The sequence below is a fragment of the Nestor notabilis genome, unplaced genomic scaffold, assembly GCF_000696875.1.
Source record: "Nestor notabilis isolate BGI_N333 unplaced genomic scaffold, ASM69687v1 scaffold6392, whole genome shotgun sequence".
In the NCBI taxonomy this organism is placed as follows: domain Eukaryota; kingdom Metazoa; phylum Chordata; class Aves; order Psittaciformes; family Psittacidae; genus Nestor; species Nestor notabilis.
Genome location: NW_009919582.1, coordinates 65,126 through 89,048, shown reverse-complemented (window position 1 = coordinate 89,048; position 23,923 = coordinate 65,126). Strand labels below are relative to the sequence as shown.

The 23,923-nt window shown below is 38.3% G+C and overlaps 1 protein-coding gene across 1 annotated transcript in view; it reads left to right on the top strand.

Moving 5' to 3' along the window:
• The window catches only part of LOC104402420 (vitellogenin-1-like), a 42,950-nt gene extending 20,437 nt beyond the window's left edge, over positions 1 to 22,513 (top strand). Inside the window, exons 17-36 of the mRNA XM_010010292.1 lie at positions 220 to 409; positions 503 to 596; positions 708 to 893; positions 5,923 to 6,067; positions 7,646 to 7,859; positions 8,679 to 8,848; positions 9,479 to 9,917; positions 10,083 to 10,369; positions 10,452 to 10,508; positions 11,303 to 11,482; positions 12,540 to 12,746; positions 13,373 to 13,515; positions 14,033 to 14,171; positions 15,378 to 15,513; positions 16,231 to 16,417; positions 16,834 to 16,931; positions 17,515 to 17,609; positions 17,715 to 17,874; positions 19,083 to 19,244; positions 22,197 to 22,513. Coding sequence (XP_010008594.1) covers positions 220 to 409; positions 503 to 596; positions 708 to 893; positions 5,923 to 6,067; positions 7,646 to 7,859; positions 8,679 to 8,848; positions 9,479 to 9,917; positions 10,083 to 10,369; positions 10,452 to 10,508; positions 11,303 to 11,482; positions 12,540 to 12,746; positions 13,373 to 13,515; positions 14,033 to 14,171; positions 15,378 to 15,513; positions 16,231 to 16,417; positions 16,834 to 16,931; positions 17,515 to 17,609; positions 17,715 to 17,874; positions 19,083 to 19,244; positions 22,197 to 22,315 — 3,408 coding nt within the window. The 3' untranslated portion in view covers positions 22,316 to 22,513. The remainder of the gene's footprint in view (positions 1 to 219; positions 410 to 502; positions 597 to 707; positions 894 to 5,922; positions 6,068 to 7,645; positions 7,860 to 8,678; positions 8,849 to 9,478; positions 9,918 to 10,082; positions 10,370 to 10,451; positions 10,509 to 11,302; positions 11,483 to 12,539; positions 12,747 to 13,372; positions 13,516 to 14,032; positions 14,172 to 15,377; positions 15,514 to 16,230; positions 16,418 to 16,833; positions 16,932 to 17,514; positions 17,610 to 17,714; positions 17,875 to 19,082; positions 19,245 to 22,196) is intronic.
• The last annotated feature ends 1,410 nt before the right edge of the window (positions 22,514 to 23,923 follow it).

The following is a 23,923-nucleotide window of genomic DNA, read 5'->3' as shown; positions in this document are numbered from 1 at the left end:
CACCACCACCCACACATAAAATGCTTTAAAATATTGTTTCTTTCACAAATTCTGACTCTTTTTTTTAGCTTCTTATTTCGAGAGGGTTTTTTGTCTTTGGTATTATTAAGGTCAAGCTATAATCATTGCTAGCAGTCTTTCCTCTGAGGCATACTTAATGACATGCATCATGATATTCAAGTTCTGCTTATTTAGACAATTTGAACTCTGTAATTGCAGGCATGGTATGGACCTGAAGAAAAAATCCCTCCAATAAGGAAAATAATCAGTAGCCTTCAAAGTGGTGTAGGGAGGCAGTGGACCAAGGCTTTACTTTCCTCTGAGATCCGTCGTATTGTGCCCACCTGCACTGGTTTTCCAACAGAGACAAGCTTCTATTACTCTTCCATCACAAAAGTGGCAGGACATGGTAATGGATTTCAAGACTTGAGCGAAACAAACGTGCTTGTCAGGATTGGAGGGGATTTTTAACATTTATTTTTTTTCCCCTCCTCTGTAATAGTTCAAGCACAGATTACACCTTCTCCGAAATCTGATTTCAGATTGACTGAATTACTAAATGCCAACATTAGGCTGCGATCCAAAATGAGTCTAAGGTAAATATTTAGTATAAAATAAAAAAAGAATGTTTCCAAGTGACAGAGGCCATAAAAACTCATAGCTGTTTGCTGTCTGAACATAATCTTACCCTCATTCTACCTTTTCAGCGTGGCTAAGGAGATGACCTTTGTGATGGGAATCAACACACGCATGATCCAGGCAGGGCTGGAAGCACACACCAAAATAAATGCTCATGTACCTGTGAATGTTGTTGCCACTGTCCAGATGAAGGAAAAAAACATCAAAATTGAAATTCCACCATGTAAAGATGAGACTAACATAATTACTCTAAGGTAAGACATAATGCATATTATCTTTCTATATAGCAATGCAGAGTCTACAAATAGAACAGTTGCCTGTCTCTGAATGACAGCTTGGATAACTGGCGATGATCATTGTAGTTTATTTATTTTACATGAAGTGACATGTACTAAAGCTTTCCTTGAAAACATGCATTAGTTCCTGTGGGTGTCACCTGAGAATCCTCTTTAGGACCATTTCTCAGTTGAGACCTGTAAGCTATTTGAAACACAAATGGCATAAAATTTCTAATCCAGTGCATATATTTGGACTGGAGAAATTAAGTAAGATATGAGCCAGCTGAAACCTATCACTTATAACAGATAACCCATGTATATTTGCATTTGATGCCTTGAAGCATAGAGGATTTTGTGTTTCTTGTGTTTTTACCTTGTTTCCCTGTGGCTGCCATTTGGTTTTCTTACCTGTTAGGTCTACTTGATTCATTATCAGTGCATGCAATTACAATACACTGTGGAAAACTGTTGTAGCCAGATGCCAAACAAATGAAAACAGATGGAAATAGAACCACAAAGAGAGGGAGTAAACAGAAAGAGTATGTCCAAGGAATCAAAGCAGTAGACCAAAGAAAACCTTCACACATACACATGAAAAAATACTGAGAAAGACAAGCCGAAAATTCATCACAAAGGAAAAAGCATCACTGACAACAGAAATCAGCTATTATACAATCCGCCGAAATGTTAACAAGTTTCTGCTTTAGGAATGCAGCTGTAACAAAAGACCTCAGTTGTTTGTTCCAGCTGCAATTAGCATTCATGGCTGCTGGCCCAGAGAAGCTCTGCAGGTCTCCCCAGTTTAGCCACCAGTTAGGCTAATCATTATTCTCCCTTGCCCTTTTATGGTCACAGACCATCCTAAGTAGACATTTAACACTGCGTACTCTTCCCTAATATGATCCCTCTACTCAGCCAAATGTGATTGTAATCAGGTTCTCTGTGCAGACTGGGGACGGTTTTGGCAGTTCACAGAGCTAAAATTAGATGTGTGTTTTCCTTTGTTCTGTTCCTTGTGAAGACCAGGACAGTCTGCTCCCAAGGTCACCAGGACAGCAGGCACCTGCTCTCACCAGCCCTCACTGTTGGAGAGGGTGATGTGGATATTAATGTGCCCAACAAGGATGCTGAACTGCAGTGAGAATATTGAATAGTGATATGGAGTTTAGAGCCTCAAGCAGAGCTACAAGTATTAGCAGAAGGATCCTCCCATCCTCCCTGCAAAGCAAAATAAAAAGTATTTTCCTCCTTTGACTTAAGGGGAAATCAAATCAGACACAAAAAGGGTTAAACGCATTGCCAGAAAGCATAAAGCAAGTCAGTATCATACACAAGGGATTCCAGCAGAGAAGTCCATGAGTTCCAGCACAAGCCCTGTTCTAGACCCTGCAGCATTATCATTTATAAAGTGAAGTAGTCACTTGGAAATAGGTCTATAACGCTAAGTATATGAGAAACTAATATTCACCAGCTAACTTTTAGCACCATCAAATTTTCTCCAAAAAACATTCCTGTTCACTGTTACAAAACAAATGGTCAGTGGAAACCACACAGAGCAATGAAATAGCAATGAGCACAAGTGAAGGCAAAGCAGTAACTAGAGAATATAACATTGAACCACATCACTGTGGAGGTCAAAGACCAAGAAAAGTAAAATCTTAAAGGTATGAAGAGAAACAAGCAGGCGTGATAGAGAGAGAAAGCATACATATGTACTCTATATAGAACAAGTCAGTTTTAAATAGACTTTGCCTTCCTTTTGCGCACACCCTCTAAAGAATAAAGGACCTGTTGAATTCCATATTTTAGAGATATTCTGACAACTTCCCTTGTTAGCTTTAAATTTCCAATTTAAAGAAATGTTTCTAGAAAGCTATTGCTCTTTCATTTGTTTGTTAGTTCTCTTAAAAATATCTTAGTATTGGGTACTTTGTCTTGGTAGTCAGTGGGTTACATTCTATAGTATCATGTCATTACAGCAAGTCAGGATGTGATTTTATTTTCCCCTTCATCTCTCACATCCAGACACAGGAAGCAAACAGTCTTCAATAGCATTAAGGCCAGTTATATCCTACACGCTGTACAGGTTATAACCTGTCACAGCTGTGGGATTTATATAAATTTTCAGGAGCTAAAGAGAAACTCAGGTGAGCTATCACAGACCTTAAAGAAAAAAAATAATGAAAACTTTGGTGATGGAGAGATTGGATTCCCAAGATAAATCAGCACATTACAAACTCAACTTTCTTTATAGAAAAATCAGAGCATAATAATTAATCATACCATGGAGAGAATCTATAACATGTGTTTCAATTCAATCCTATCAAAGTTAAATTTAATTAAAAATAGTAGTTATTTTTAAGACTCTTTTAACATAATTATTTAGTATACTGCAGATGGCTACTTAAACATACTTTTCAACAAAATTTACAGGAAGAAGTAAAAATCAAATAAATTTCAGGGAAAATTAGAGCCCTGTGATTAAAGTATAAATATGGAGACCTGCCAGAAAATGTACTTTGCGAATTTATCACATATTCATAATAACAAGCTGCTGAAGTATATACATAATCTTGAGTAGAGCTTGTATCACAGGGCTTTTTTGCTTGTTTTAGCTATAGGATAACCACAAATTGCTTCACATGGACATCTTATAAGATGAATCATGAAATTACAGCACTGTGTACAACATGTATACAACATATGTAGCGGAAAATGCAGAAAATGCCAGTGAACACTGTGAGCTCACAAGGCGGTGTGGTGTGTTTGGGGAGCAAGAAGGGAAATGCCTGGCACTCCAAGTTGCTGGTTTTATAACACCTTTCAACCAAGGTCAGAAGGATGATGCACAGGAAAGGCAGAAATTTTCATTTCACCAGAGCAGAAAGAGAGCTAAAGATTTGGTTGGAGGATGGTCTCTTGCTTCTCATTTATATAGATACAATTTCATGCTGTGCTTTAAAACCTGGGAAATAGTTTTTTTGCTGATTTTTTTTTTGTTGTTTTTTTAAACAGACATTGAGGTCTTCTGTCCCCATGTTAAGGATGTATGTCCCCATGTTAAGGCCATGCTCACTGAAACATCAGTAGGTCCAACACAGCTGAATTGCTTGTCCTTTACCCCTGCAGTGAATTTGGCTTATATTATAGCACAGCTTCTTCTCTCATCCAAAAAATACACTAATACATATTGGAAAATCTCCTTTTTATTTTTTCTCCCTTGTGTGAGATCAGAGAGTACAGATTCTTTCATACCATAGCTTTAGGCCTTCTTTGTGACTGTTTTTCTTGTTAAAGCACCAGAGCTGGCTCTTGTAGCCTATTTTTACTGTGCCGTGTGATTCTGCAGACATTGACATGTGTCACCTGTGATGCAGCTACATTTTTCGTCTCTCTGTGCTCAACAGGGAGGAATCGATCCTCCACTTTCATTAGGTGGCAGAAGCAGACTATTGGCATAAAAAATACTACAAAAATTGGTAAAGAAACCCCAGGGCTTTCTGCTTGGAGACCCTGCCTGCAGTTCAGTGGTCATTTGAATTATTGAATGGGATTAAAATAAAAACATTTTCCTTTTTGTCTCTCTACCCAGATGAGCCATCTGAAATGCAAGTTGATTTGTATTTTCTTTCATCCCCTCAGCTTGTTAGGGAGAATATTTTATTTCAGATTCCATTCTTCAAGGTTCTCCTATCACCCAGCGTGGAGTGTTACTGTCATGTCCTTATCTAAAAAAAGAGAGATGGCAAAGAAAACAAAGCCCACTGGTGACACACATTTTATTGAGGTGTTCCATGAGAAGAGCAATTGTGTGCTTTACACTGCACACAGCACGGTAGGAGCCTTCAAGAGGAAGAGAGGGCTATCAAATGAATACAAATTAATCTTTCAAATAGATTAGACTGGAATTGCTTAGGCTACTACAGTGTAGACCATATTAAAATAGAGACCATTTTGCAGACCGTCTTTCCATTCACTGTCACAAAGGCCACCTCCGTTGGCAGACCACAAAAGCCCCAGGGCAAGCAGATCAACTTCATACTTGAGAAACAGCACGTGGGGAATTTTGAGCTGGATGTTAGCACTGATAAATGGCTAATAAGGTAGAGTTAGCACTTTAATAGCTGAGGGAGATAGATAGGTTTTCATCTCTCAAAAGTGTTCAGCATTCAAGAGGTTTCTCTGACCCAAACCAAAACTCATAGTTATAACAGCACTATAAAACTTCCATGAAGACCATGTGGTATGAAGCTCGGTGGTCAGGATACTTAGCAGTGAGAGTCTCAATCTCTTGCTGCACCTTATGTCACTCATCTTGGATCCTGACTAATACTCTTAGAGCCCAAAACACTGGAAGCAATGTTCTGAACACGTTTACATAAATACACTCTTAACCTTCCTACACATCTCTCTGTGATGTCAAGACATGGCCAGTGAATTTAAATCAAGCTGGAGACTCTTTGATAATTTCAGGCTCCTTTCTTTAATTTTGCCTTAACAAAAGTTGCACAGGAAACACCTTTCTGTAGCCACCAGTCCCCCAGATTGTTTTTTGAAGTTATGGCAGTATTTTCCCAAATGTAATGTCAAAGGAAATGAGAGCTAAGTTTATCAGTGAACACACAGAAGATGAGTCAAAAAATTTGAAAGTCCAGAAGATCAAAATAGAAGACTCAAAAAATTCAATAATCGACAGCCAAGCTTCTAAGTAAGTGGTCTGTTCTTCAAGGTGTTAGGCTTACAGAGATCCCATCAGCTGCAGTGCTTTTAACCTGTACATGTGACTCTAAAAGCCTAGCTGAGCGATCTGCCCCTGAGATTGGTCTGTGTCTTTATTCACTCTTAGCAGCCCTTGAAAATACAACAGGAAAGATGCTGTAAATATCTGTAAAGCAATTTGCAAGGTATGATACTTGTTGCTGAGTACGTGCTACAAGGCATTATTCAGGTCTTTTCCTCAGCTGTGCTTTATCAATACAGGTTTCCTCTAATGTTTTTTCTGCAGGTCTAAGACATTTGCTGTTACACGAAATATTGGGGATTTGGCTGCTAGTAAGATGACTCCAGTTCTTCTACCTGAAGCAGTGCCTGACATAATGAAGATGTCCTTTGATTCAGACTCTGCATCCAGCAAGACGGATAACATCAGGGTAAATGATGTAGTGTCTGACTATTCTTTTTTCGGCTTTTAATCAGTGGGGACCATTTCTTTTCTCCATAGGAAAATGTACAACGCATCTCTGACCAAATAAGTATCTCAAAATAAGTCAGGTTCAAACTAATAACTCAAATAGCCCTCCAGTAATATTATTTTAAAATCTGGAGTGTAATACATCAGATTTGCCACACTTTTTCAAAAGTAGAAGCATTTTCTTTGTTAATTAATTTTACACTGCCATCTACAGGATAGGCCCACAATCTTTAAAATACTTTGCAACTATAATGCAGGCATCACATTCCCGGGGCAGCCACTAACATTCCACAAGACGCTCCATTGCTCAACTTGTAGAACCAAATTTAATGCTTATAAGGATCCTGATTTAAGGATGAATGGCAGTTTGTGTGTCAACTCAAATGACTTCTTGAGCTGCAGTTTTCCATAGCAGCCAATACAGGCTTTCTATGCTGGGCAGAGTTGTGAAGGCATCACCATGACAATCCATTCAGTGAAAAACTGACAGAGGTGAGGAATACGCTGCCCTGTTCTGGTTTCATTGTTGTCCTGCAGCTCTGAAGGGCCTTCAGATAAAATAAGAGATGAACAGAGGGTGAGTACGGCACTTTCTTATGGAGAAGTCAACAGGTAAACATACTGTCAAGTGACAGCAGTTTCTAATATCCTGGAACAAGTAAAGTTGTGCCTCCGTGCTACCCTCTGAAAACTCAGCACTCTGCAGTTATTCTTAAATAAACAGCAATTGAAAAATGGCCTTAACTGAAGCATTCCACAGTATCATTAGAATTTCCTTTGGAAAGCAAATAGCATTAAAACTCCAGGTTTTAATTTGTTTTTCAGTGGGATTCATACAAGTTTGGAATCTTGTGAAACATGGTAAACTGAGTAAAAAATTAATTGCAAACCTGTATTACATGTGAAATGAAAGCTTATGATTATGGGTCTTTAGCTACTTGCTTCGTTGCTCCAGGAATTCATAGTTTTCATTTCATGGATTTGATTCCAATTTTAATTAATTAAAATTTTTCTGCAAGCATTGCTTAGCACATGTAAACTCCATAGTTTTGAGTGGAAATTTCTAGCATCTGATATGCTTTGACCATCTAGTTAATGTAGTCTCATATTCGTGTCAGACCTCAACTGAGACAGAACTTTCACCCACATAGATGAAGGTTCTGCTGTTTGACCCAATCAAAAATCAAAGGAAAGAACTCCAGTCAATTTAGAGCACACTAAGATTCATCAAGAACCTGTTAACACTGTCTAATACTTCAGGAAAACAAAAATATTTAGAATTAATACGTGATATAATTTTCCATTCTTACAGGATGAAGCTCTTTTTACACTACATAGTCCAATCAAGCCATTCAGCTAATAATTTTGTCCTATTGAAAACCAAGTTATCCTATGTCACAGCATTGCTATCTCAAATAAACTGGTTAATTCCTCCTGCATAACCTAAGTAACTATTACCAAAACAGGAAGACTCGTAACACTCAAATATTCCTCTTACTGTTGTCCAGTTTAACTTGACATCTGTATTATCTAATAGGACAGACAGTCTGCAGAAGATGCTTCATTGGGAATTTCCTTTGGACGCTCTTCTTCCCAAAAAGAGCCATTTGTTCAGTCCACGTGCTCCAATGAAAATACATTTGGGGTTCAAGTGTGCATTGAAAGGAAAAGCGTACATGCAGCATTTATAAAAAATGTGCCTCTTTATTACCTAGTTGGAGAGCATGCCCTTAGAATGAGCTACAAGCCAGGTAAATACAGCCATAATGGGTGGGTGAGTAGATGCGTGTGTGTATACACATATATATTTGTAGATGTACGTATCTTTTGTATCTTACGTACCACTAAAACTACCACTAGACCTACCACCCCTACCAGTATCGGCAGCAGAGTCTGAGCAGCAATTCCCCAGCTCTCCTAGCAATGCCACTCAGCATGGCTGGTGTCAAGCAGTGCTGATATGTGCCTGCAGAGCGTGTCTGATGCGCCTTGAATCATTGGATTTGGGATTCAGGCACAGAGCAATTGGACATGGGCAACAGATCTGATGCAGTGTCCTGTAGCTACACTCCAAAAACCAGACTCTTAAAGGGAATTATGGATTAACCCTGCCAGGATCTCGTCCTTAAGGTCTTAATCCATGATCATAAGAAGTAAAAGCACAGCAGGCCACCAAAGCTAGGTCTCCTAAGTATCAAAACAAATGTCCTAACCATTGGGACATTCTTTACAATTCAAGAGTTGAGCCTCAATTCCTCTATGATGCCTAATTCACTATCCCATACTATATTACATAGCTAAGCAATCCAATTCACCTGACTTAAATCTGATGATCATGCTGTTTATTGACTTGAAAAGAATCTAGTATCATGCTAATATTTTAAAATTTGGTTATTGCCACTATGTGCTTTAGCTGTTACAGAAATTTTATAACGAAGTTGCTGAATACCAAAAATAATCGGTGACCATTTATGTTTTCATTTGGGGAAGAATGGCTAGAAAAAAATTACAGCCAAAAATGTCTTATTCTATCATTCAGTTGCTAATAGTAACGATACTGCTAATTTCAGCTTACACAGAGACACCTATTGAAAAAATACAAGTCACAATTCAAGCAGGAGACCAAGCTCCTACAAAAATGGTACGGTTAGTAACATTTGAAGACCCAGAGGCACGAGTACCTTCCAGAAAAGAAACACTTAAAAGAGTGAAGAAAATCCTTGATGATACTGATGACCAGGTAGTACCATAAAAGTCCACTTCTAGATTTGTGGGAGACATTGCACAAAGCTTAGTTATTTATAGTTCTTTAACTAAGTATCTTCCTTTGCTTAGATAGTATACTAAAGTTGGAAAATAAAGACAGGGCTTTGGGTACACAAGTCTTTCTGCAGGTCTTCTGCTTGCATTCATCTATTCTGCATGTGAAGGACGTTAGAAAGAGCACGTTGGTTTTCTAGATGTTTCTGAAAAGCTCTTGTAAGACACAGTATAGTTGTTTGCCCAAAAGGTAGTCTGTTCCTTCCAGCACTGTAACTATAGCAAAAAGGTATGACACCTACCTAGGCAACTTGCCCTGAGATATAACAGCTACAGTAATGTCATTACATGTTATATGTAATTGTATGATCAAAAATTTCTACACATGTTGCTTATCACAAAAGAGTTTGATGTATTCTTCTACTTCTGTGTAGTTTTAACATGTTATAAATTCGCCTTCTTGTGATGTATTGTAAGAATGCTATCAGACATACATCTTGTCTCCTAAGGCATCAGGGAGATTTGTAGCTCTCTGTATCTGATCTTAGTTACAGCTTTCTGCAGGAACACACAAAAATAATTTTGTTTTTCCTATGGTACCATTGACCAGGGTACAAGAAAAGCCGGAAGGTCATCATCCAGTGCCAGCAGCACCAGTGGAAGTGCCAAGAGTGAAACAAGTAGCCCCTCCAGCAGCGACTCTGACAACAGAGCATCACAAGGAGACACCCAGATAAATCTGAAAACAAGACAGTCCAAAGCCAAAGAAAAGAAATTCTACCCCTTCGGGGACAGTGGTGGTAGCAGCAGCAGCAGCAGTAGTAGCAGTAGTAGTAGCAGCAGTAGTAGTGGCAGTAGTAGCAGCAGCAGTAGTAGTAGTAGCAGTAGTAGTGGCAGTAGTAGCAGCAAAAGCAGTAGTAGTAGCAGCAGCAAAAGTAGCAGTAGTAGCAGCAAAAGCAGTAGTAGTAGCAGCAGCAGCAAAAGTAGCAGTAGTAGCAAAAGCAGCAGTAGTAGCAGCAAAAGCAGTAGTAGCAGCAGCAAAAGCAGTAGTAGCAGCAGCAAAAGCAGTAGTAGCAGTAGCAAAAGCAGTAGCAGTAGTAGCAGCCGCGAGAGCAGCAGCAGTAGCAGCAGCAAGGGCAGTAGTAGCAGCAAAAGCCAGAGTAGCAGTGGCAAGGGAAGAAGCAGCAGCAGAAGCAGTAGTAGCAGCAGCAAAGGCAGCAGCAGTAGCAAAGCACCTGGCATAAAGCAGAAGGCTAAGAAGCAGTCCAAGATCAGACCATTTCCACTTGTCAGCGCTCCTGAAGAAGAGAGAAGTGTCCGTGAGCAGAAGCGTAAAACACAGAGTAGCAGCAGTAGGAGCAGAAGCACCAGCAGTGGCATCAGCAGCAGCAGTGAAAGCACTGGTGCTTCCCATCTCCACAGCAAATATAACAGACAAGCTGAGATGAAACGTCTCAAGTCCCAGTTTAACAGTCACAGTAATGAAGTTTCTAAAGAATGGGTAAAATTTTCTAATGGTTTGACTTCTGCCAGGAGGTGATCCTTCTGAGCTGTAGGTAATACCTTCTTTTGGAATTCTGCAGGAATACCACCTTCCAAAAGTATACCGGCTCCGCTTCAGGTCTGCTAAAGTCCATTGGGTAAGTCCCTAATTCAAGTGCACATTCCCATGATGGCTACAGCTGATAGGATCAAGCATATTACTGAAGGATTTTGATTCTTTCATTTCAATTGAGCATTCCATGCTGTCCACTAAAACATTGACAATAGCCAAAATAAGCAGATTTATTAGTAAAATACTATTACACTGTATCTTCTGTTGTTGCAGCAGTTGCAATCCTCAAATTCGGGTCTGGAGACCTTCGGGCTAGATGCTGTACAATGCAGCTAAAATTAAAGTTAACAAAGACTAGGGGGGAGTTACAAAACAGCAGGATCTTCCAATGGGAATAGCCATGTCCAAAGTTTTTAGGCAATCATGGCAAAATCATTGGGTATATGGATTGAATCAGAAACATGATTGTGCATTATGTCACAGAGGTATTTTAAGTTTATTTTAGAAGGATGACAACCTACTGGCTTTTGTAGGTGATACCCTTAAAGTTATTATGTATTCTGCTTGTAAAAGAGGAAGATTATTTACAGTGTTTTTCATTAATCTGTGATCTCTTTAATATTCCTAGTGTCAGTTTTCATAGGCAATGTGATGTTGCCATTTGCAGTCACTGTCTATGCACCCTATGAAGCAGAGATGCAGATGGATCCAAGGCATATTCCCACCCAATGTATTTCACGTCTCAGATGATAATAAAAATAACACTCTAGATATGTCTATCTGTTACCTACAGAGGGAGGCTAAGAACTCTGATGTTGGTGTCTGCACTGTAAAACTAGAGGCCATGGCATAGCTTTTCAACCTATTCTTGTTTCTTAGCATCCAGATCGTAAGATATCAAGCAGCTCAACGTCATCTTCCTCTGAGGCGGGAAGCAGCCGTAGCAACAGCAGCAGCAGCAGCCACCATGGAGAAAATGCTGGCCACAGCTCAAAGAGGAGGCATGTGGGCAGAGGAGACAGCAGCCACCACAGCCAAGGTTGCAGCCTGACGCGCGAGGTACTGCTACTACCTGTTTGGTACAAACAAGCAGCTGGGCTTTGCTGGCTGCAGAGCAGGAACTTTAGATGTGGTGGCACTCGAACCATCTGAAGGGGTTAGGCTCAGAAAGTACGTTGAAGTCAAGATGGTAAATTGAAAGTGGAAGCCCATTGAGATTTTTTCTCCCTATAATAATATTTTTCTCCAAATTCACTTGGTTTCAGGGTTTTGTTTGCTGGTTTCTTGCATATTTTTTCCTTCCTTTCTAAAGGTGTTCGCTGTGAGTGAAATCCTGGATTTGGAAATTGTAAAAATTGAATTGAATGGGGTTGTAAGTTAAAGGCGCAAGAGTTTACTTTTTCCTATGAAAGCCCAAAATGAAGAATAAATTGCATCAAAGTAAAACTGGGGAGGAAATAATAGGTTTTATTTAAATATTATTTTTCTTAAGTCCACCTTAGTTAGATGTAGACCTGAGGTCATGAGTACATGCAGAGTATAACTAAAATCAGACTCTCCATTGTCATTACTGATTGGTAAAAGTAAAGTTCCATTAAGCACAGATCATTTTTATCTTTATTACACACTTAGTATTCTATAATTATACTAAACAAAGGTATATACATAATAATAGAACAAATAGCTCTGCAAATGCAGTTAATGTCTATGGGAACTCTGCTACTGAGAAGGATTTCAGAATAATCAATTGATTTGAAGGAGCTGTAGTATAGTAAAATATGTTGTCGATGTGCTATGAAGGTATCTAGTACATATTTAGGCAACTATTTAAAATACTAAAATGATCAAAATCTGACTATGTGCATAGAGATAGTTTACGAGAGTCTTGGATCCCTCATCAAAACAACATCTTTAAAAAATCCTGGTGGAAATGAAATAATCGAGATTCTAACCAAATTTATCCTCAAATATTGGGGTTATAGAAACACATACCTCAAACTAAACTGATGAAGGATGGGGACTGCTTCCTGCTATCAGCACACATAAACTGGACTGTAGGATCTCCAGTGAATACACAGAAATATTTAAACACAGATGGTTGGGGGTTGTTTTTCAGTGCAACTTCCTGGGAGATGTAATTCCACCTGGCATTACGATTGTGGCACAGGCAGTAAGGAGTGACAACAGAAATCAAGGTTATCAAGCTACAGCATATGTTCATTCTGATGCTGCCAAAGTTGATGTGCAACTGGTTGTGGTTCAGCTGGCTGAAACCAATTGGAAAGCGTGTGCTGATGCTGTAATACTGCCTCTGAAAGCACAGGTAAGCACACAGGCAGCTTTGCTCAGAGAGACATCTAAAAGCCCAGAGGTTTTTAAGTCACCTTCTGATTAGGAAAACTAAACAGGAAAAACATACGTATTTTGAAATGTTTCACAAAGTTTATGAAATTTCAGAAAATGTTCCTATCTTTCACTGTGCTTTTGCATTAAAAATAAAAAAAGAAAAAAAAATTCAGCCACTTCAAAATTTGCAAAAAAAAAAAGATGTTGACTTTCAGGATATATCAAGAAGTATTGGGGAAGGGTACTGAAAATTATAGTGCAGTCTTCTTCTAGAAAGGAAAAATACATATTGATTCTGAAGTTACCAAGTCTAAGGAAATCTTGCAATTATGAGAAGCCTGATGTTTCATGGGCTGCTTTGAGATAGAAATATATGCATATAGTTCTGCACAGCCTAACAAACTATTTTTTTACTATGCCACGGATTTTTCCAGATGTAGTCAAAAATTCTCTGTGAGCTTATTTATAGCAAAAGAAAGACTTGCAAACATTAAGGATTAGTATGAAGTTTCAGGAAGAAGAAAAACTTGCATCTTGAAATGGTCAAGAGTGGTTCTGTGATTCTTTTATGAAATTTGGGTGACTGTTTCCCTGCTTGTAAAGGCCAGACTGAGATGGGGCAAGGAGTGCCGGGACTACAAGATAGGAGCCACGGCTACCACAGGCAAACTGGCAAGGAAGCCAGCTGTGCAGCTGAAGGTGCGATGGGGAAATCTTCCATCATGGATAAAAAAGACAAGTGCGGCGTATGTAATTTGTTTTTTCCTAAGTTATCATTTTGCTTTTCTTACACTAGTTGGCTTTATAAAAAACACTGAAAGAATTGGATGAAATTTTTTAACCTAAACATGTTTGGGGTTTTTTTCTGAATGCAAAAGAGAAGTTCAATGGCACAAAACTATTTTTTTAATGTGTCCTACTTTCTCCACATGAAAATCTCCAAATACCTCAAATATTTAAAAGCTTGACATGGTTAATTTCATTTTCCATATTAAATTATTTGATATTTCAGTTCAAAATGTCTTTTTGGTTTGAAATGTTCTCTATTCAATCTCAAAAAATACCCAGTCAAAATGAGCAGAATAAAATCAATGTGTTTCCTCCAGGTAAAAGAAACCATTTAATCTGACCCAGAGTATTATTTCTCAGGCTTTTCAGTTTGTCCATTGTTTTTGTGGATTTTCAGAACTGCAGGTAGTCCTCATCCTCCCACGTCTGTATTTCCTCATGTACCTGAGTTTCTCACATCATATTTATCTCTAGATTCATGAAATATGTTCCTGGTGCAGCATTTGTGTTGGGCTTCTCAGAAGCAGATCAGAGAAATCCATCTCGTGAAGTTATAGTAAGGGCGGCTGCAACATCTCCACGAACAATTGATGCAGTAATTAAAGCTCCTGGGGTACGTGTCAATTTTTATTTTCCTTTTCCCTACCTTGAACGGATTCTCAACTAATAATATGTTGACATTTAATTTAAAGTAAAAAAAAGCAAAACATTCCTTTTTAGAGAAGCTGTTATATGCCTGACAATGTAACATGGGTCTTGAAATATATACAAGAGTACTTTTGATTTTGTGTTGCTTTGATGCAATGTAGCAATAAGTTGAAAATCAGACTCTGTAGTCAAACACCTTATTTCCATGTTGAGAACAGCACTCAGGCCCAAATTGTCTCAAGTGTGACTGCACTGCACTCACACCTTTATTCATTTTACCCAGCGTGACTAGTTCTATGTGATGTGTGGGGGTCTCGGAGCAGATAACAGAGGCCTTGAGAATGCCTTGCACTCTGTTGCAACCATATGCAGCATCTATTTGTGTTGGTATTCAAGTCCCACATCTGCAGTAACCGTGCTTGATGAGACAGGTCCGAGCAAGTTATGACAGCCCCAAATACAACTCTTCCTTAACCAATCTGGAGCAGTTAGTTACACTCTTAGAGCAGCTTGCACAGGCTGGATCAGCAGAATCCCAATGATTAATTGGTCCTTGTCCACCAAATCCCTCTGCACCGCTTTGAAAATTTTTCCCTGTGGATCTCTGGCAAATTAGTAACAGCTAGCTATTCATACATAGAGAAATTAGTGTGGTTTTAACCTTCCATGGTGGTTCAGTGTTGCAGGATCTTTAATATATGATAATGAAGAAGTAGGCACAGTAGGCATTAATTTGATCGTTTTGGTAAACGTAACTTGCAGCTACAGTGAGGGATCTTACCCCAGTGCTCACCTGCTCATCATGCCGGTTTTCAGCCTGTGATGGATGCTGCTCACTTTTCCAGACACATCCATCAACTTACTCAGTTACTTAATATGATACCTTATTTTTTAAGAAGTCACTTCAATATCACTTAAATTTCATCTATGTCTGTTACTTTCCAATGTCCTTAGCAATTTCTCTAAAAGCGTGACTAGAAGAGAAGACTTTTGTGGTTCCTCACAAAACATTTAGGTTTGGGTGCATCCTGGAGAGACTAGCACAACTGCAGTTGTATAAATGCATCTTCAAGATGGTTTTTTAAAGATAAGAGTCTTTTTTTGTTTGCAGTCATATCTTGAGCAATATGGTTCCATTTATCTTAATGTATTTTTATTTCTGCTTTTTCAGGTAACACTTTACTATCAGGCACTCCGAATACCATTCACTCTGCCCTTAGGCCCATCTCCAACTTACGAGACTCGAGATATCACTGCCTGGAATTTATTTCCTGAAATAGCTTCGCAAATAGCACAAGAAGATCAATGTAAATATTATTTATATGCTTGTCTCATGAATAAGCAATGTTTGTAGATCCGTCCTCTGCCATGACTGGGCCTTGCCTTTCCTTGTAGTGGTCTTACAGGGAAGCATAGCATCTCTAACCCTGCTTTCTCAACAGCTCGTTCCTTCACTTAGAAGCAAGTTTGTTGGCAGGTCAATGAAGAGACTCCAAATAGATGTAAATATTCAGAGTTCAGGAATCACTCCTGTCTGTGAGGACTAGGGGTTCTCTTTTTGACCCTCTTAAGAAGGTATTGAGAGGCATCAGATGATGGTACAAGACAGATCATGTGTTTTCTGCCCTGTTTATTATCCTCAAAAAGGAGTCATATAAATCTCTAGATGGTAGGTGCTTAGCACTTCTGAGGGAAGTATGAACTAATTTTTATCATATTTAGTTACTATTTTTAGTTTGTCAAGAATTTGCTACAATTTAGTCCCTGTTACCTCAAATTTTGTGATTTTGTGAATTTAAGCATGTAATGAAAATCAGTATGAGTATACCTGTATCTGGTCCTTATTCTGTAGTGCCATCCTGTCCTTACACACTCTGGCAGCATTGAAAGCTTCTGCCAAGGAGATGGAGAAGTTTGTTTCTTGTTTGCTGGGTATTTCAGTTTCATAGAGGTGGCTTTCAATACTTTGCAGCAACACATACACCACTGTCATCTGCAGTTTCTTTTCTGGTTTTGTTTTTCAGCCACATGTGAAGTCAGAGAGGGAGATTTCAAAACATTTGACCACGTGACCCATACATATTCTTTCAATAAAAGCTGCAACCTGATAGTGGCCCAAGACTGTAATGAGCACCCAAAATTCATTATTACTACAAGAAATGTTGATCCTCAGTCTTTCTCAAGAGAGGTTCACATAAATACATCCTCAGCGTAAGTGTGATTTATCCTGAGGGCTCAGGAATTAGGTATAAAGTTTCAGGTCGTTAGTCTGGGGATGGGAAACCTGTAGCTCCTAGGTAAAACTGGTTTGCAATCAGATATTTAGGGAAAAACAGGATTTCCAGAAGGAATCCTCATCTGAGACCTTTTGTTTAGTTGCTCTTGTCTTCGATTTCACAGATGCCATTATCTGATAATGTGCTTATTATGTCCCCACACTGTCTTTTCTTAAAAGGTTGAATCTCAAAACCCAAAGTCCCAGTGAATTTTCATTCGAAGATCAGATACTCAAGTTGGTTCTCTGCTAGCTTTGGTCACAAATATCTCTACTTTTCACATTTTAAATTAACCTCTAGTTTGTGAGTTTGTTTGGTGTTTTTTTAAATTTATTTTTTGTTTTTCTGAAGGAACATTGCAATCTATCCTGCTGCAAATTCATCTCTCCTTGTGGCATGCAATGAAGAACCAGTTCTATCACACAGCAGAGTTTCAGAGTATGAAAAAAGTAAGCTGTGCTACCCACTTTTCCAGGACTTACTCAGAACCTAAATACCTTAAAGATGTTTTTTACAAATTCCACAGAAATATCTCAATGTAAAGAAAACGCAAGTGGGCTTAAAAGAAAAGAAAAACTAGACTTTACTTTCTTAAGACTTGTACTGACTTACATTCCTGTTTCCTATAGTATATACACTTTTACTTTCCTCCACCACAACTGGCAGGTAAATAAAGCCCTTTCTTATACATGTGGTATGTCCAGGTTGGTGATTGGTTAGAAAAAAACATCACAGTCAGATGCTTTGTTTCAGATATTTAGCTGGAGCACCAGCAATGTCATTATCATTTCGAGACTTAGCACATGACACGAAAGTCAGCTCCAACTATAGGTAACAGCAGTAGAATATTTTTACACATAAAGAGATAATTTATCCTATTTTTGCTTTCTCTCTCAAAAAAATAAAGATACAACTGTAGCAGAAAAATGATCATTGTGAAGGAAAATGCATTATGGTGTATTTTGTACTACTCAGTTTCTACATTAATCTAAAATTAAACAGATCACCTTATGGTTCACTATCTTTTTACAGACAATGTTAAAATTTCTAAAAATGAAACAACAGTTATCGTGGAAGCTCCAACACATGGACTGAAGAAAGTGACTTTTGATGGTGTGATCCTTAAGGTATTTGGCTTATTTTCAAGGTTACTACTTTCTTTCAGTTTAGCACCTTGGCAGTGTAACAGACCAACACTTCAGTATTCACTACAAAGATGTGCTATTTTATAGGTTACTGCTGCTTCATGGATGAGAGGAAGAACCTGTGGAATCTGTGGAAATAATGATAGAGAAAAGCACAACGAATTCCTAATGCCAAATCATAAGCCAGCACACAGCTGTTCTGCTTTTGTTCATTCATGGGTATTGCTAGAAGAATCCTGCTCTGGTGGTGAGTAGAACTGAAAACACTTTATGTCTGCGGAGAAAACAATTTCACTTTTCTCTGCCAATAGCTATAAAACATTTCCTTTTTTTTAAAGCAGCAGATGATACCTTTTTTACTTAGAAAAAACAATAGCAATATATATCCATTTTAACTTCATTAGCTACTGTCTGATTAAAACACTGCATGTGAATATAGAGAATATATACTACAGCAAAGGTCTTTCTCTCATGAACAGTTTGATGTTAAATAATTTATTCTACTATAATTTCTTACACTGAGTAGCTTTTTTCTTGAAGAGGCAAAATCAGGCCTAATCTTGCTCCTATTGAAATAAGTGTGATTTTCACCAGTGAATCAAAGCAGTTTCAGCTGTTTTCTGCAGACTTAATTTAATCAAACCAGTTGCAGACTACGAACGTAGTGTCAGATCTTAAGTTTAGGTATATTTTCAGAGTGCACAAAATCTAATTTTTGTTCTGCGCCATCAGAGGGTGCAATCTCAGGGAAATATTTAGAAATAATCTCACCGTAATAGAGCTTACTCTCGCATGTAACTGGACAAGCAATGATGGCCTTCCATAAGAACAGTACAGCTTTGTTCTGGAGGTCTGCATTTACCTTGGACATGAGAAAACCTTATTGAAGTTAATGGTTGTTTTCTCCTTGACTTCAGTGGCAGCAGAATTGTACTTATCTGTGTGTCATGAAATGGAGTCATAGCTGGGATCCTGTTAAGTTACATTATACCTTTTTAGTGAGATAATTGCAGCATTATAAAAATCATCCAATACAAAAATTATCCTTGATGTTATTATATAAATGTTGCCTTTTTTTTTTTAATCCATTCACTACAGTTGACATTTTTCCTAATGCAATGAAGTAGCCATTGTGTTTGCAGTATCTATTCTTAATAGTGTTCAGACATGAGAGGTTATTTTCTGTGTATTATGTAGTTCTAAAAAACTGGGTATACATGATTCCATTTGGGTTATATTGTGCAATTAGATTTTAAAAATAGCTCCCCTTTCAGAGTCTTTCTTCTATCCCCCAACTTATTATCACCCTATCTTGATAACCTCACTACTGTGAAAATGGTTTGTCAGACACCTGTGTTTTAATAAAAGCTGAAGAGAAAATATGGACCTTTATTACTACAAGGATCGATTGGGATTTATTTCCACAATTTTAACTACCTTTCCTTTTCCTCTTAGGGTGCAAGCTGCAGCGCAGTTATGTGAAGCTAAATCGAAATCCTACTATTGATGGAGAGGAATCCATGTGCTACTCTGTTGACCCAGTACTGAAATGTATGAAAGACTGTACTCCAATCAAAAAAACTTCAGTTAAGGTTGGCTTCCACTGCTTCCCAAAAGGTATGATATTTTTCTCTGTGTGTGTCATGTACTGTAGGAGCTCTGCCAGAGCATTCAAAAGAACAAAACACAGCACAGCCACGCACAGACCTGTATTGCTTCAGCTCCTCTCTGAGCTGTTGTTTTTAATCCCATTAGTATTTGCTATAACCACTGACAGTACTGGCCAGCTAAAAGCTAGTTTAGATGATGGCAGGTAGCATCATCTGAGAAAAACATTTGAGGTGGTAAAAGGGGCAGCAGTGATCAATACAATTTTTTTCACATTTTCAGGATCTCCATAAAGTTGAGATAAGTAACACTGAGTCCTTTTATGCACATTACAGCCTGCAATTTTGTGTAGACCAGGGCAAGCAAGGCAATTGAAAGTCAGTGAAGTAGTGTGACATGACTGCTGTGATTAGGCTGCCATGCTATGCCACTGTGCAATACATCAGCAAAAAACACATTGCCAAAATGTTCTCTAGATTGTTCCAAAAAGCAGTCTGGTTTTGAACATATTTTACACACACACACTCATGTCCCAGATTTTTAAAAATACTGGACCTTTTTCTCCTTTCACTTACTTATATCCATTTGCCATAGATGTGATGCATTGTCTGACTCGGGTTCACACTGAAGCATGAGAGGAGAATCCAGCCTGGAACAGATATTTCCCTCCTAAATCTTTTAGTGAATTACACAGTACATCTATACCTTAGAGGAAAGCCTACCATTAGGGAGTATCTAATGAAGTGGTCTGTTCTCTGTGTTAACCATGGTTGGCCAAATCCATTGTTAGCTGGGATAATCCAGTGTGGTTTTTCTGAAGCCAATGAACCCCTGTGTTGAGTAATAGTAGAGAGGAACAGAATATTTTGTGTCTGATTTTAAATAACACCTGTGTAGGACTTCTCACTTTTCTCACATTATTAATATCTGCAATGTGCTGAATCAGCCCATAAAAGCAATGAATATCTTTCTTTCTATAATAGTCAACCATCTACAACAACCTATTCAACAAGTAGCACAGAGTGCTAATAGTTTTATGACAGCTCCCTGAGATGTGAATAGATGCATCCTTTTATGAAAAGAAAAACCCACCCTCAACAAAAAAGAACCCAAACCTTCCAAAGTCTTGTCATATCCGATTCCACAGATTTCTTTTGTGTGTCCACATCTGTATCGCTGAAATGTCATTACCCCAGGCCACTCACTGCCTCAGAATATTAGGCTATAATAAAGCTGTCTCATTGTCTCACAGAAATGTTTGAGCAAAGAGGAAAACCAGGAAAAAAAAAAGATGCATTAGTTGTCACAGCCAGTGTTGTTTTTACTGCAGCCTTCTCTGCTTCATTTACTGAACCAGAGGCTGGGAAGTCTGCTAGCAGCACTTCTAATCAAGAGCTTGTTTTTTTACTTAACCTGAGCAGAAGGAAGACAAGTAGAGGGAAACGGAGAAGGAGAAAGGGAAAAGATGCCATTTGTGTTGTTTTTTCACAAGGTGATTGCTTTTCCTCAGGCTAAGGATCAATAGGAATACACCACCAGCCCTTAAAAACTTTTATTTTGTTTGATGACTTGGAGAAGCAGTAGAAACAAAATCCTCATCTTTCTCAAGCTGAGAAGATGTATTTGCATACCATGCACAAAGACCTTTTCTTAGCACTTTATATGAGAACTCAGACCTGCTAGTCTGCTGTTTCAAAAGAGAGGGACCCCATCACTGTCACCAGTGGAGCAAGGATAAAATGAAGTACAAGGATGCAGAATTTCCCCTGTTGTCCTCAAATCAGTGAGACTGTAGTCTTAGGATCTTGACTGAGGCAGACATCAATCCAAATTTAAGTCCATGTATTAGTTTACATTTCAAACATGCCATAAGCCCTACCCATAGGGAGCGCAGTTACTCAGCCTGTTTGCCAAGGGAACTATTTCCTACATGGAAATGAATGTGATCAGACCCGCAGTGCGCCCAAGGTAAGAAACATAAAAAGAATTAATGTACATAAAAAAAACCCACCATAACTTAGACATTCTATAGTATTCCTCGTTTCACAGGTTGAAAATATTATATATTTGTTAAAAGTACCTCCAGCACTTTTCTGGAAAACATTTATTATCCAGTTTTTTATGCAAAACCTGTGCTTCAGGTTGGGCAGTAATTTAGCCAAGGAGAGTATTAGCATTTCAGGACATAAGTGACTGAACGCATGCAGCAGTCTCCAGATTTTCCTGTGATGAGAGATGGCATGTTATAAATGTATTGTCCAACTAAGGGATAAAACAAATGGAGGTAAAATTATGAAAGCTCTACCCATTCTCATTATACAAACTTAATCTAAATGGATGTCCTAATATTCTTCCAGATGCAATAATAAACCTCCAACTAGCTAAGAATATTTATTGGGAGGATGAATATCATTATTCCATTTAGATTATTTCAGCATTAAGGGATATGGCTTATTCAAGCTGCTGTTGATAAAGCAGTGTGGTAAGGTTAATACTGCAACTGACAATGCTCTGCCAGATTTCACAATATATGGGAAACTTTAATTAGAAGTTTATGAACCTCTGAAAATTCTCCAAGGGGCTTATCCTTCAGAATGAACTTTGACAGTCAGCTGAAATACTCAGTGTTATGCAGTGCTAACATAAAAAGAGATTGCTGATGTATGTTGCTATGTGGTGGTCTTACATCGGCAGTGGCTACCTCCAGCACTTTTACAGCCTCCTGCCTGTTGTCTTTGTGCTTCATGAATCGTTATTCATCTTGGTTTTAGGGAAGTATTATAGTAATTATATCATGGATGAAAATCCTGCTCCAAGTCAATGAGTCAGTTAGATGTCAGTTGTGGGGGCAGGATTTCATTCTTTACTTGATGAGGGAGTTGGCAGCCATCAAAACAGTATTTCCTTGAAATGTGTTAATTTGCTTGATGTTAGTTAACAATAGCTTCACTCTTCTGACAGATACCAGTGTAAGCCTGCTGGAATGGCAGAAAAGCAGCGATAAGAAATCTGCATCTGAGGATGTAGTGGAGTCTGTGGATGCTGACATTGATTGTACCTGCACTGGCGACTGTAGTTAAGCTAAATGCTTTACTGTTGTGCTATAGACATACTATACAAATAATTGAATAGCTGGGCAGATAAGAGGGGAACATAATAGCTGTAGTAAAATACTAAGAAAGGTGCTTACAGAAAATAAGCCTACTGCATTGCATCCGAAGTCAAATGCATTATGTACAGTGCACTGCTTAATAAATATGTTGTTCATTAAATAAGTATTCATGTGGTCTGTCTTTTTATTTTTCTCTATCAACAAAACAATCAGACCAACTATAATATTATCCAGAAATTCTGCTACCTTTTATCTGCAATATAATTACAGCAGTCCTCTCTTAAAATTATGTTCACTAGGTGATGAAAGGAAAACATGATTATGGCTACTGCTAACATTCCATTGTTAAAAGAATTTCATATTTAGCATACTAAAGACACAGTAAGCATTTGTTTTCTTTTATGTTTTCTGGTAAAGAGCAAAGTCTGTTCTTGGAACCGTTCTGCAAAAAAATACATTTTACTCCCAGCAAGACCATTAGCCTTCGTACATTCTACAAAGGAATGATTGGACTGCTGGCTCTCCAGAGAGCTATAGTGTGTGACACAGTCCCCATTTTCATTTAAATTTCAATGGATGTGCTGTTGCTTCATAAGCTAAAAGTATGAATAGGAACTTTTTTTTTGTTGTTTACCATCTCCTATTGTATACCTATGAAAATGATGCCTTTAAAAAATTCAGGGAACAATAATACATCAGGTAGCATTCCAAATATTCTAAAAAAAGTAATAGGTAGAAAAATATGTAAGATCAATAATATCATAAAGCTACTATAAAGTACAAGCAGGACAGTTAGACTGTGTTTAACCAGCAAAGTGTCAATCTGCTAGCTTTCACTAGGCCTATGCAGAAAGGCAATTCCCTCCCACCCCAGGGGACCAGGAATAGGTGGCACCTTCTAACCTCAAGCAATGGCACAATATCTCTTCACCTTGTACACGAATCAGCTGTGCAGTGAGCCGTGATATGTTTCCATAACAGGCAATAGCAGCAAACATGCTCTTCCAAGAGAAACCTTAGCATGGGCAAGGCACCGCTGAACCCAAATGCTGTCAGGAAACTATCATTAAAGAAAATACTTTTCTTTCTAACTAAAACTGAGCTATCAGAAAGACGATTGAAGACTAAATAGCTGAACAATTACAGAGCAAAATTTCTCAGTGCTTTTTTATTTCCCAGAGCAGAAATATGAGTAATGAATCATACTCCTTTCACTCTCTCTCAAGTTGCAGCTTGCCACATATTTGAAGTTAGAAAAGACCCAGTTTTCCTCAATATACTGCACTTAACTTCATTATTTCCAGAAGAAAGTAAGTCATTGGGAGTTTGTTCAAACCAGGGCTCAGTGGGCTGAGCCTGGTGCTCCTAAGCCTCTCTCCTGAGGATAACAGACATTAAAGGGGGGTTATGCCAGCCTTAATTTAGTCTATGTGTTATATTTGAGAACCTTCCTGTGTACTGGGTCTATATGCAGATAGCCAGGGCTCTATTCAACAGTTTATTTCCGTGCAAGTATGTTCAAACTAAGACCAGTAACATGAATTCTTGCACTGTTTTTATTTGTAACAAAGTATTC